Source organism: Fringilla coelebs (genome assembly GCF_963513975.1).
Source record: "Fringilla coelebs genome assembly, chromosome: 7".
NCBI classification, from domain to species: domain Eukaryota; kingdom Metazoa; phylum Chordata; class Aves; order Passeriformes; family Fringillidae; genus Fringilla; species Fringilla coelebs.
The window spans coordinates 4,070,679-4,084,289 of record NC_140035.1 but is presented as its reverse complement, the minus strand read 5'-3'; the positions used below and the strand labels follow the sequence as shown (position 1 = coordinate 4,084,289).

At 40.6% G+C, this 13,611-nt stretch overlaps 1 protein-coding gene across 1 annotated transcript in view; it reads left to right on the top strand.

Moving 5' to 3' along the window:
• ARHGAP15 (Rho GTPase activating protein 15) overlaps positions 1-13,611 on the top strand; it is a 302,702-nt gene that overhangs the window by 39,641 nt on the left and 249,450 nt on the right. The window contains exon 5 of the mRNA XM_084209803.1: positions 1,534-1,623. Within this exon, the coding sequence (XP_084065929.1) occupies positions 1,534-1,623 (90 nt within the window). The remainder of the gene's footprint in view (positions 1-1,533; positions 1,624-13,611) is intronic.

Below are 13,611 nucleotides of genomic sequence, written 5' to 3'. Positions count from 1 at the left end.
TTAAATTTCTCAATTTTTTTTTTTTTTTTGCAAAATCAAGTCTCAATGCTGCAGTTTTGATCTGCTATTAAAAAATTGGAAAGACTAAGCTCTTGTCAGAGGCCAGGCAGGAAATTTGAGGCAGAGGTGGGGAAAAAGAAATCCAAGTTCTTTTCTTCCCGTGGTTTAACCACAAGAACATCCTTCTGTTTTGAACAGTATATTTCTTCTATTAAAAAAATTAATAATAATAAAAAAAAAGGAACAAAGGCACACAGGACTGTCAGTTTCAGTGGAGCCTAACCATGGTGGTTTTCTGGTTTGGCAAATGGAGAACATAATTGCAATCCCAGCACTGAAAACTTCCAGATACTAGGCCTGCAAATCACTTGACCAGGATCTCTTTGCCTCTTTTAACCTAAATAGGTTCTCTTCCTCCCATCTCAAAGGCATCCTGGAGAACTCACATATTTTAGCCTTTAATAACAACATCAGAGAAATCCAGTGAGTAGTTTTTGGAAAGCTGACTCTGTGGCTGGTGCTGGACTGGCCACTCTTAACTCTATAAAGTCTGTTTTCTGTATCACTAATGACATTTTTAGGGCAACTATGGCTTAAGAGCAGAGAAAACAGTTGCATCAAATTGATTAATTCAATTATGTGGATATCACTCCATCCCCTACCCAAAAGGGAGTTAGTGGTGCTTTTTCCTTTAACAGTAGTATTTTTACTGTTGAGTAGGATGTGCAGCAACCCAATCTGCAAAGCCTGCTCTGAACTACAGGGGCTTTGCCAGAACTGCTGCACAGGCAGAGTCCCTGGAGAAGGAGCTTCGATGGCAAATGAGGATTATTGTGCTTTACACCAACTCTCAGCAACGTAAATGATACAGGCAAACAAATCTGCTCTTTGAATCCCTTGCATCCATATGGAGGAGCAGGGGAGGCAGAGCTGTGTCACTCCAGGATGCGTGGACTGACACTGAGAAGTATCAGCCCTTGTGCTGAGCTCTTTCTGGGTGTCACACATGCCCTCGAAGGCTTTTCTTCTTTTTTTAGGAGCAAGAAATGATAATTTGTTTGGAGAAATGAGGTAGCTTGTCTCAGAGATACGATGTGTGTTCTTGTCTAATTTCAGTCCTTTCCAGTTGCATCAGTTTAAATTTGCATTTGGAAAACCCACAAAATTTTTCCTTTCAACTCAATGACTCTTCAAGAGGTTTGGCAAAGTAAGCATTGAAAATAACTGGTCCATGTGTCTGCATTTTTATTTTGATCTACTATATGTTACACTAGGCTGTTTTTTAGACCATTTAATTGTTTTAAAAATTATGTTCTAATATAATAACCTCATTTCTGAACCAAGACACCCCAAGAGTGGTTCTTTAACAATACCAGGGTATATAATGAGCTCTTCTCAGTAATGTCAGCAGCTGTGCTACAACAACCTGTCACTTTAACTTGATCTATTCTTCTTTTATCTGATAACTGTCCCCATTTGTGAAAAGTCAGGCCATATTCATGTCGATTTTTTTTTTCCTCTTTTCCTTTCCAGAAGCCAGGATATAAACCTGAGTGTGTGGATTTGTGTGGTGCTCGCATTGAGTGGACCTCAGAGAAATCCAGCAGAAAGAATGTCTTTCAGGTAAGAGGCAAAACATTCCACTGCTCATTTGTGTCTGAACTCTGAAGAGGTAGCCTTTTTTTCCTTGGTTTTAATAACTAGATCCTGATTTAATACAGCATTTTTCTTACCAGTAAAGGAGTGTAACACTTTATCCAGCATCGGTTTACTATTTTTCTAAGAGAAGGATTTCTGATGACTGAGCCTCCTAAACACTTGAGAACCTGTTGATTTATTGATTAATGCTCTATATTCAATTTGTTTTTAAAACTTAGTAGGTAATTGCTTTGGGTTCAGGCCTAGAATCTTGACCTAGAGGACTTCCATAAACACAACTTCTTCAAGCTGCTTATACAAGCACGGCTCCAGCGCAGTGCGGTTTCTCTGTTTATTTTTATTGCTGCTCAGGGTCCTCAGACGGTGATGACCCAGGTTCACTTCTGCAAGGGGAGGGGGAGGATTTTAAAAGCTTGCCTCTGTCAGGGCCAGCAGAGAAGGACATGTATTTCTCACAGGACTATTCTTCATTGATGGAAAATAATATTATTTAATTCCTTCATCCAAATCCCATTGAATTGAAAGGGAGGATCAAGGCCCAAGTAGATGAAAGGAGGGGAAAAGCGTTACTGCAAGGTTAACATTCCAGGATCTAGGGGCTAAAATAGTTTATTGCAACATCTTCAGGTTTTGGACATAATCCAGCTCCCATGAATATCAGTAGAAAGGATTTGTTGTCTTTTTCTGTTTCACTGAATGTTGCATCAAGCCACATCAAAATATTATTCTCTATGAGCCAAGTTGCTTCCCAGAGTTCTAACATTTAAAATGTTTAACAATACAAGCAATAAAGTGGGGAGAGATGCAGAAGGGACATGTCAGGGTCAGGATCCTGTTAGTTACCAGAGAGTCCTTTGGCATCATGACCAATGAAACATACTGGAGGAACCAACTGTGTCTGGGTATGGGATGGAAGAAAAAAACAAACCACTACACATAAAAAAAGCCCCTAAGGGCCTGTACATGGCTTCTTAAAAAGAAATCTCCTTGGGTCAGCTGGGTGTTACAGGGGCTTTTTCAAGGTTTATTTTTCTAGACATCTTTCTAAAGCACATGCAATATTTAGAAATATTCCTCTTTTCCAAGACAGTGAGACTTATGCTTCTATACCCCCCACATCTTTCAGGTTGTCTTGGGACAACACTTGGGGCTTTGTCATTTCCTAGGTATTTTTAGAATAAATATTTTGGTTTTTGCTGTCAATCTTCAGCTTTTTCACTTGGAATGTGATTAAGTATAACCTTAGCCTTCACTCCTGCAACCCCCTGAGCATACTGACAGGTCTTCTGAGCTTCTAGGGTTTATTTCTCATTTTGCAGTAAGCAAAATTCCTGTTTGGAAATGCATTTTGGTGATTCATTTGAGCTAATACATTTCCAAAGAAAAGACAAACGAAGCTCTGTTATTGATTTACCAAAGTGGTGCTACGAAGGCTCTGCAATGCATTTTCTTCTCACTTCTGTTCGTGTGAGGTGTAACTGAATCAGAATAATGTGAGAAAGGAAACTCATGCACTACTGCTTGAACCCATTAAAATGTGTCTTCATCAAGCCAATAAGTGAGTGGGAGAGACATTAAGAAGTAGAAGCATGGGAGGAAGGACATATGTTAAGACACATTTTGAAAAGGGATGGAGCATTGTTTAGACAGAGAGCTACAAGAAGATTGTGCCAGATGGTAAGAGCGAAAGAGGAGAAGGCTTTGGCACCAGTAGTGGTGACATTTTGGGAGAGGAAGGGACTGAACAAGACTGGTGCTACATGAGCAGATAGAGTGGGAAGGGGACTGGAGAGGGAGTGAAGATTTGTGAGATAGTCTGGAGGGAATCCAAGGCCGGTTCGAAAGCAGAGAGGTCAGCTTGTACCTGGAAACTGAATATTTCAGGAAACACTTCTGATCTACTTATTCCTCGTGGGTGGGAATAAAATTGATAGTGTGTGTCTACTTATTCATAGGTTTGTTCAAATGAAAACACCATGGGTGGCTTTCTTTAATGCCTTTTTTTTTTTTTTTTGCAACCTAAATATAGATGCATTGCATTGCTTTTTGATTAAGTACATTAGCTGCTTAACTCTGAAATGATCAGAAATAAGTATAATTATATCTTCAAAGCCCATCAAAAAAAAAGCTGGTGTTTTGTTTCATTACTTTCTAATAAAACCTTCTTTTCTCATTCAAACAGAGCAGTTGTTGCTTTGTGCTAATGTGTTGTATTAGGAGTAGCTGCAGAATTTTGAGTTTGATTTAGCCAGGGTGCTCAATTTGAGCTCATGAATTATAGATCACAAATGGAAAAAGAGTATTGAAATTTTGGGTGGAAGAAAAAGAAGGAAGTCTTGGATTTAAAATCTAAGCAGATGACAGTTAATGGATGGCAACAAGAGGATGGAGCATAGGAGTATCATAAAGAAAAACCAATTGGAAATGTGAACGATGCAGGGGGAAATAAAAAAAGAGAGAACTGCAAGTGAATGATATTCAGGCAGGAAGATTTGGGTTTCTGGTCTTGATCATGATGCTTTCAGCAGTGTTAGTCCTCTCATTTTAATTGAGCTACTCCCTTTTTAACAGGATAAGTCTGATCTGTCTCACACTATCCAATTTGTGCATGCAATCTATTTCTGTTCTTGATGAACACATTATGTGGGGGTATTTTTTTTCCCTCAACTTTTCCTTAACTGAAAATATGCACGTCTCATAGACTATAACCTCCTAGCTTCCTTTCATTTATTTTATTGATGGTGTAACTGGCACCAAGGAAAAGACCTGGTTAGAAACAGCTTCCCATGGTGTGGGGTGAGGTAGCAGCTTGCAGTCAGGCACGGTGCTGTTTGTTCTTGCTGGCTGAGTGATGTGATGCACTAGGTCTTCATCGGAGGAGTGCTGAATAAAAGAAGATTTATGTTCAAATCACATGCTTTAAATATTTCTGCTAAGTGCTAGTTTGCTCTTTGGTGTTTAGCCTGAAATTTAAAGCACTGAGGATTAAAAGGATTACAACATAATCTTAAATAATCCTAAGTGTCATTTACAGAGAGATGGTTGTAATAACTAAATAAAACCATGTTAAGGGATGGCAGTGTTGTCAGTCAGCAACTGGAACAGAAACAGCGCCTGTGTCACTTTGTTGTTCTCCTCTTGCCTTTTTTTGGCTTAGTTTGATATTGGGTAGGTGTGTTTTGATGTGAGTTATCAAAAAAGAAAATAACTTAATGGGCTGCTTTTCAGTCAGTGTTGATATGGTGTTTGAAACACCAGTAACTATGCTAATTTGCAGATTTTTTTCCAAATATTCTACATTTCCTGCTTTTAGTAAACTTTTCAACTGGGTCTTATTCTTCCCTCTGTTTTACTCTGTTTTACTCAACCTCTACTCTAAGTCAAACAGCCTTTTAATTTGAACTTCAGCCCAGACTCCATGGAAGATGTGCTCTTGACCTCTGGATTTTTAATTCTGGGAGTTCATTAGCACGAAGTCCTGTGGTTGTACACTATTTCCTTGAAGAGGTTTTGGGAGATTTCTCTCAGATAATTCAAAAAAGAAAAGGAAAAATAGGAGAGAGGTGAAAAGCACAAAAAAGGTCGGGAGCAGCATATTTATGAATCGATGAAGCTGCTTTGTTCTCTTAATAGCACCATTCATTTAACTAACAGCCATTTTTTGCTTTCTTTAGTCATAATTTTACCCTATTCACCGAGTTCACTTTTAGGAAGGTTTCACATGAGGAATTTCTGGAGTTCTGTGGCTGGGCTCTTGCCACAGATGTGGTGTGATACCGTTTTTTGTTTCGATGCACCGCAGCTGTAAGGAGTCACTCAATCCTACACAACTAAGTGTATTTCCCAAATAGAGAAAGCTGTATAAGACCTACAGTGTGTAAGACCAGCGAGACAGCTGAAAGTACAACTGCACCTATGTGCAATATGAAAGAATTTATCTTGCAGCTGTTTCATATATAATAACATCTATGGCGCTGATCCTGGGTAACTCCCTTGTCCTTGAAGCTCTCCAGCTTTGTCCAAGCGAGTAATCTGAATGATAAGCTATTTTGTTCTACATACTACAGGATCAGGATAGTGTCTGGATGCCTCCCAGGAATGGTTTAAGTCACTGCTTTTTGCCATGGGAGGGATCATTTTTGTTTCCACGATCTCTCTAGACGAAGCACAGAGAATGTGATGTGGAGGGGCTTGGGCTGGGATTGCTGTTTGGGTTTCTTTGTGTGTTTTTGAACATAAATGCTGCACAGAGGAGGGAAATCTAGAAAAGCCACCTTGCAGGCTTGTGGTGGTCTTTATCAGCAGTTGGAGCCTGCTCCCACCCAAAACCTATCCCAGAGTGAGTCCCATTTCCTCACCCTGAGAGGGCTCTTGCTTTCAGCTCTGAGCTGTGCAGGAACTTTTGCTGGCTTTAAATCTGCTATGCATTTGATGGACCTCTTGTGATCTTAAAACACCATTTTGTCCTCTTCTGGACCTCACTGCTGTGGCTGGGGTTTAATTCCTATCCCAGAGACCTGAATATCTTATTGCCTAATTAAAAGACTTGGCCACATCACCCAGTCATTAGGAGGTGTCAGTAAGAGGTTCCTCAAGTAACAAAATTAGGTTTTTAGGATAACACAAACCCAAGAAATGGTCTTCATCTTCAAAAGAAGCGTGGCCAGCAGTTTGAGGGAGGTGGGACCCCCACTTTGAGCACCATGGAGTTACAGGACAAAGGGAAATTGTTTCCCACTGCCAGAAGGCAGGGCCAGATGGGATATTGGGAAAGAGTTCTTCCCTGGGAGGGTGGGGAGACCCTGGCACAGGGTTCTCAGGAAAGCTGTGGCTGCCCCATCCCTGAAAGTGTCCAAGGCCAGGCTGGATGGGGATTGGAGTGGGAAATGTCCCTGCCCATGGAATGAGGCCAGTAAAGGTGCCTTCCAACCCAAACCATTCTCTGATTTTGCATAAGTACTCTTTGTTGTTGTAGGTGGGAGATCTTGAACACAGCAATGTGGAACAGCCTGACAGTTGTGGTTCTAGTTCTCTCTTCTTGTTCTAGTTCTCTCTTAAAGCCAGTAAGTTCATTAACTGGCTTGTTAATGACCTCACTGGCAAAGCTCCTGCCAAAATATTCAGTAAAACCTAATCAATGAATGCAGATAACCTTCTGACTTCTCAACTTGTCTACTATTTTCTGATGTAAGCTAAATCCAACAAAACCCATGAATTATTTTTTTTTCATGTATTCAATTGTTCTTTTCTTAATTTCTTTCATTTTGAACATCTTGTAAGTTTTAATGTATTTTTTTTTTTTTTGCTGATCAAGACAGAAAAATAAGACTGATAGTACAGAGTGAAAGAGGAAAAAACCAGCATTGATTGTGAGGAAAGTTTTGCAGGAAATAGAAAATTGCACACAATATGCATTTTAAACATTACAAAATTAAGAAGTCACTTTGGTTTCTAAAGACTATAATATGATATTTAAAGGTGATGATGAGGAGAGACCTTTAGATATCCTTGTTAATTTTGTTTGTTGTTATTTAATTTATTTTTTATGTATGGAAAGGGCAGATGTAACTGTAACCACTTCACCTGTGTTGACAGCAGCTGCTCTTGGGACCCAAGGAGGTGTTGAGGTGTCCCTCGTTAGTAAAGAGCACAACAGGCAGAAAATTCAGCTGAGAAAGGAAAAGATCCTTATCTAATTGAGAATAAGCAAGAGCCTGGTAACTGGAGCACTCTGGAATGTACAGTTCTACCCATGTTTCAGAAGTGTTGGGTGAGAAATGCTCAGGCTTCTCTTACCAGTGTCTCTCTCTTCAGTCTGATTGGACTCATGTTAGCCCAAAGAGAACATATGGAAAATGAACTGGAATTCAGGTGGCTCAGTGATTGCTCAGTAACAGGCGCAGAAATTCTTGATGTGATTCATGTTCCAAGGAATATCAGGTAGTAAAAGCCAGTTTTCCCTCAAAAAAAAAAAGTGACAGAAAGAGGGACAGATGTCATTGCCTCTGTGATACAAGCAAAGCTTTACACAAGGACAGGAACAAACTGTAAGGGCTTTGGCTTCATTTGCATAGGAAACCTTAACAAAAATGAAAAAAAACCCTATAACATATACAAAAATATTTCAATATTTTGATATTTCAATATTCAAGCTTTAATAAATTTGGAAATAGAGAAGCAATCAACAGGAGGGCACTCGACTGACAACACTGTGCATTTAAAAAGTTTGGGAAACTGAGTCTTCAACCTCTGTAATGAAATTTAAAGGATTTCAAGGAACAGCAACTTTATTCATAAAAAGGACAAACCAAGCAGTTAAGTTAGAGGTGCCACAAAATTATAGTTAATCTCTCCCTTTCTGAGGCTGCTTTGGGGTAAAAAACCCCCTCAGTTATGTCAAAAAGGCCTTGTGTATTTTGTGGCTATAGAATCAGAAAATTAGTATTTTGCTGCTGTTATTATTATTATTAAAAGAAAAAATTGAAATCCTAATTAACGCTTTTTTTAATGATGTGAAAAGGTTGTTGCCTTTCAGCAATAGTGAGGTCTGCTTCTGATAAGCAATATTTTGTTATAGTTGGCGTCATGAAATAAGATTCAACATTCTCAAAAAAATTTGGTTGATTTGTAAATATGTAAATATGCTCTTACCTAGGGAGGAACTATTTTTTTCCCTATTATTGTTCTAAAAAAAATTTCAGAAAAAAAAAAAATCTCTTGAAAAGTGTAACTTCAACAACTCATGGAGGTCTTGGAAAGGATTGAAAGCCTGGAGCAGAAGCTGCCCTGAGCAGGGTGCTGTGGTGCTGCTGTCTGTAGCACTGAACATCACCTCTGTGTGGCACCCACTGCAGGCCTCCCTAAATGCTGGAAAATTCCAAAATCCAATGGAAAAGCAAGCCTAAATTTTCCATGAAACCCATCTGATTTTAAAAACTCACCGTCTCTATTCCCCCAGTCTGACATTATGTGTGTGCAGAGGTCTGTCTGCTGAAAGTGATGGTTATAATAGCTCACCATGCTTTTTAAGAGCCCATCTTTTGGCAAATCCAAGTGCTGACACGTGAGTGCCCGTGATAGGTACGAGTGCCTGTGTGTGCTCATACACATGTGCTTCTCAAGAAATTATCTGAATCACTTAGCCCGTGACAGCCACGCTTGCAGCTTTCACCAGTGCAGATGTTATTTGTCCATCAGAAAAGAAAATATTTATTTCAAGCCACAGGCATTTTCTGTGCTGCAGGAATAAAACATAGCAGCAGTTAATGCTTAATGTGCGTGTGACATAATTTTGCCAGGGACAGAAGCACGGCTGAGCACAAGGAGCTGGACAAATCTGAGAGCAGAGGAAGCACCTTGTGCCTTGGAAAACGCCAACCCCACACCAGAAAGCGACCCGGGCAGCGTGACAGAGGAGCAGCTTATTTTTTCCCATTGTTTTTTTTCCTTTTTTTGGCCGAATTCGCAGAGCCTTGTGCGGCTGGGGAGGGGAGGAGGGGGCTCGAGCGATGTTATTTTGTTTTGCAGCTGAAGGAGCGAGCGGCGCTTTGCAGCTCCCGCATGCGAAATGGGGCTGCAGCCTCTGCTGCATTATTCATAAACATATTGCTGCCATCTCGTGGGCAGCGCACGGGCGGGCAGGGATGCAGACAGGGAAGGTGGGCAAGGGATGCGGGCAGGGGATGCGGGCAGGGGATGCGGGCAGGGATGCAGACAGGGATGCGGGCAGGGATGCAGACAGGGATGCGGGCAGGGGATGCGGGCAGGGATGCGGGCAGTGGTTTGGGCAATGGATGTAGACAGTGGAAGTGGGGAGGGATGCAAGCAGGAGAAGTGGGCAGTGGATATGGGCAGGAATGTGGACAGGGATATGAGCAGCAATGCAGGCAGTGGATGTGGACAGGGAGGTCGGGCAGGGATGCAGGCGGGGACGTGAACAGTGGCACAGGCAGGGGATATGGGCAGGGATGTGAACAGTGATGAGGGCAGTGGATGTGGACAGGGATGTGGGCAGTGGAAATGCACACTGGATGAGAAAGTGCACGAGGGCAGGGGTGCAGGCAGAGATGGGAACAATGATGTGGGCAGTGGAAGTGGGCAGGGATGTGACAGTGGATGCGAGCAGGGATGTGGGACGTGGATGTCGGCAGGGATGCAGGCAGGGATGTGAACAGTGACACGGGCAGTGGATGTGGGCAGGGATGTGGGCAGGGATGTGAACAGCAATGTGGGCAGCAGAAGCAGCCAGAGCTGCCCAGTCTGTGCCCAGTGCCTCCAAAGGTCTCCCTCTCCCCACGGACTCATCCTGCAGGGCATTCTGGTGACACTGAGCATTTTAAAAACATCTTTCAGCCAAAATCCATGCCTGGTTGAGCAACTCAGAGCAGTAGCTGCTCTAGAGGAAGGTGTCCCTGCCCAGGGCATGGGGCTTGGTACAGGTGACCTTTCTCTTCCAACCCAAACTATTCTGCAATTAACATTCATTTAACTGGTTTCTGAAACAACCAATATTTTTTTTTAATAATATCCACATTGACTCGTGTTCTCTAAATTATTCCTTAGGTAGTAAATTTATATTTTAAAATAGTGATTCTCTTCTGATCAGCTGGTAGGGAAAAGGTAAATAGCTTCACAAGGATGATCTGGCTCAAGATAAGGCATGCAATGAGAATTATGGCTACAGATAGTCAGGAGGGTGAACTTGATAAAGCACCTCTGATGTGAGTGTGGCCCTTGGTGCTGTGTTTTGTGCATTTATGACCCAGGGAAAATAGTATTTTCTGGCAATCAACAGCTGAAAGAAAAATGTAAGAAATGCAAAAGAAGACTGGATTTCCTGGTTCTTTAGGATTTTAAGACTTAGTGCTTCTCCTAATGGAAAACAGTCAAATTAATTCAAGAGCATTATGATTTTTCATGTTTTTTTTTTAATTTAATGTAAGCTAATATGAACAAAAAAAAGTATCTTGATAGGTGCCCAAACATTCCCTTAATTTATCAAACTCTTGGGGGGAAAAAAAAAACAAAACAGAAAAACGAATCCTAAATGAACTCACTCAGAGATAATCAAATCTGACTTGTTTACATGTTTGATGCTGGTATTTCTGTGTTCAGCCACTACATTTTTTAAAATCTTGGCGAAGCCACTTGACTCCATTTTTTTGTGTTTCTCTTAAATGGCTGAGGCAGATATTTGGAATTGGCTGGGCATGGGGAGCCTTGGCTGTCCTCTCTCTGAATTTGTGTGCAGAGGGATGCCAGAGGAGAGGTTTGGGATTCACATTTTTTGTGTAGGAGTGATTTCTTTGTGGACAGGATGTTTTTCTGGATGCTTGAAGGTGTTATATGGACAATGGGAGGCAATTTAAATGCAAGGGGGGAACTGCAGGCACTGACCTGCCCTCTCTTTTAGATACAACACCTCTGGTTTTCAGCTGAGCAGGAATTCCTAAACTGTGATTCATGGACCACTAATGGGATGGGGAGACTTTTTTGAAATGGTAATGCAAGACCAGTCGGCCTGAGAAGACATTTAAGGTGGTTCCCAGATGAAAGAAAAACCCACAGGAACGTTTTCCACCAGGGACCCTGACTTTTCAAACCTCCTCCTCAAGCTTATTGATTTTGAGGATGCGCCTGCAATTGATCCCAGTTAGAGACTATTTTTATATGGATTATGGGAGTTGTTAAAAATTTGAGATTGAGTTCAAGAGCTGGATGTCTTGAATCCTGGAATGTTGGGTTGTTTTGTTTTTTGTTTTTTTACAGTTATTAGGTTTTATTGGGGTTTTTTGTTGGTTTTGTCTTCTTTTTTTAAAATTAATTTATTTTTAATTTTTATTTTACTTTCATAACCTCTGCTCTCATTTGGGGTAAAAAAATTCCTAGGAATTTCAGCCACTACATCTGCAATTGCATCTGTAAAACACAGTGATCCAAGAAGTTTAGCAAACATTTTCTTTGGCAAACAAAGTTGCAAGGAGGGGATGTGGTTTGTTTACCATTTCACTTAGAAATAGTCTATCAAACTAAATTATCAGACAACTTTAGCACTTAAAACCCACAGCACTTCAGTCACCCCCCCATTTTTTTTTTGTCCTTGTACTAGTCTTGATTCCTACAAGTACATTATTATTTGAAATTTTAATAAACTTAAAACCTGGAATGTGTTTAGCCTCCCTCAAGTCAGAGTTTGCAGGTAAATTGTCACAGACTGAGCTTTAAACGAATTTTTCTGGAGGCAAAGTGTGTATTTGTGTATGTGAATATTTACATGAGAGCACATTTTAATTTGGTAAAATGGGAGCCAATTACTGTGATTCTCTTAAGTAATAGAATAATTATTATTATTTTCTATTATTTGTACATAGTCATCACTAGGTGGAGGCATACTTTACATATTCTATTGAACATGTCATCTGTTATGGACTGAGATGAATTGCACTGATACTGCAGAGTTAAGTGAATGATCCCATTTTCACCCTGAACTGTTGAAATAACCTGTTACCACCCATGCCCAGACTAAGCAGAACTGAGTTTCAACCACTGAAAAACAATTAAAAATGGATAATTTTTAATCACATGCTGCCAGAAATGCCTTGAATTAATTCAGAAAAATCGTTAATGTGTGGTAAAGTTAAAAGGAGAAAACAAAGCAGGGGCCATGGAGCAAGAGGTTGAAAGGACAAATATCTGTTTCTTTCAATACCTCATCCTGCAGTACTTAAATCAATATGCAGTGGATTGGCTGGGTTTTTTACTTCTCATTTTAGTTGTGGTGGCAAAGTCCATTACATTCCCAGTCCATCCATCTCTTCCTTATGGGGCTGCCTGTTGCAGATTGGGCAAGTTGGATTTTGGTTGAGGGTCACCAGACTTCCTCTGGTGATGCTAATGCACCAATTTCACCCAAACTGCCCTGATTTACCCTGGGGGCAGAGCATGCACATCTGTGCAGGTATGAATAGTACCACGATGATTCCTTTCTCCTTCTGTCACTTTATGAGCTGGTAGGGCTGGATCTGTGCGAGGTGTCCTTGGCTGGCACAGCCCAAGCCCTCTCTGAGAGGCCACAAAAGGAAACTTTTGGGTGTGGATGTGGGAGTTTGAGATAGGAATTGTGCTTCTCAACACTTGGAATACTGTGTTATGACTCTGCATCTTTTAATATCCCCTGACTTTTACTGTTGGAGAAAGAAGAGTGATGGTGCATGGATTATAAAGAAAAAATACACTTTATTCAGAAAATAATACCCATTATTTTAGGTATAAAACACATTGTCTTCTATAAATGCTGAGAAAAGTGGGATGAATCTGTTTTTACATCTTGGCCATTTCAATATATTTTGGGGAATGGAGTCAGGATCATTGAGAGAGCTGTTCCTGAGCTTTGCAGCTTCTCCTACACCCCCAAACTTTCACAGTGGGCATTGCTGTGACTCCCAACTTTCTCACCTCACTTGGGATGCTCTGCCCCCGATGGGCCTGAGCTCCTCCTTCCCCTGGGATTGAGTGCCTGGAAACAGACCCTTCCATGAAGTGTAACAGACAGACGTTTAAAAACACTGTAATACACCTGAAACATGTCCCTCTTGTCTGGTTTGTTGTTTGTCTTTTTTTTTTCCCTGTATTTTCTTTTTTTTTTTTAAATGATTTGGAATCACACTTTTAATAATTATATTCACAATCTAAAATTAAATAAACATTGTGTTTAGTGCTCGAGGAATTGCCAGCCAGCACTCAGGAAAGTATGTCCAGCAATTTATCAGCGTGTGGAAAATAATTATAGCAATATTTTGAAATGCATTGGTTGTAGTTTTGTTTTGATTTATAGAATGTAAATAATCAGTTTTGGGTCTTCTGTTTCAAATGACTTTTTTTGAAGTAAGGCTTTTGAATAAGAGTCCTTCAAACCAAGCTGCTACTCCTGGGAAATTCTGTAGTGGTATGTTA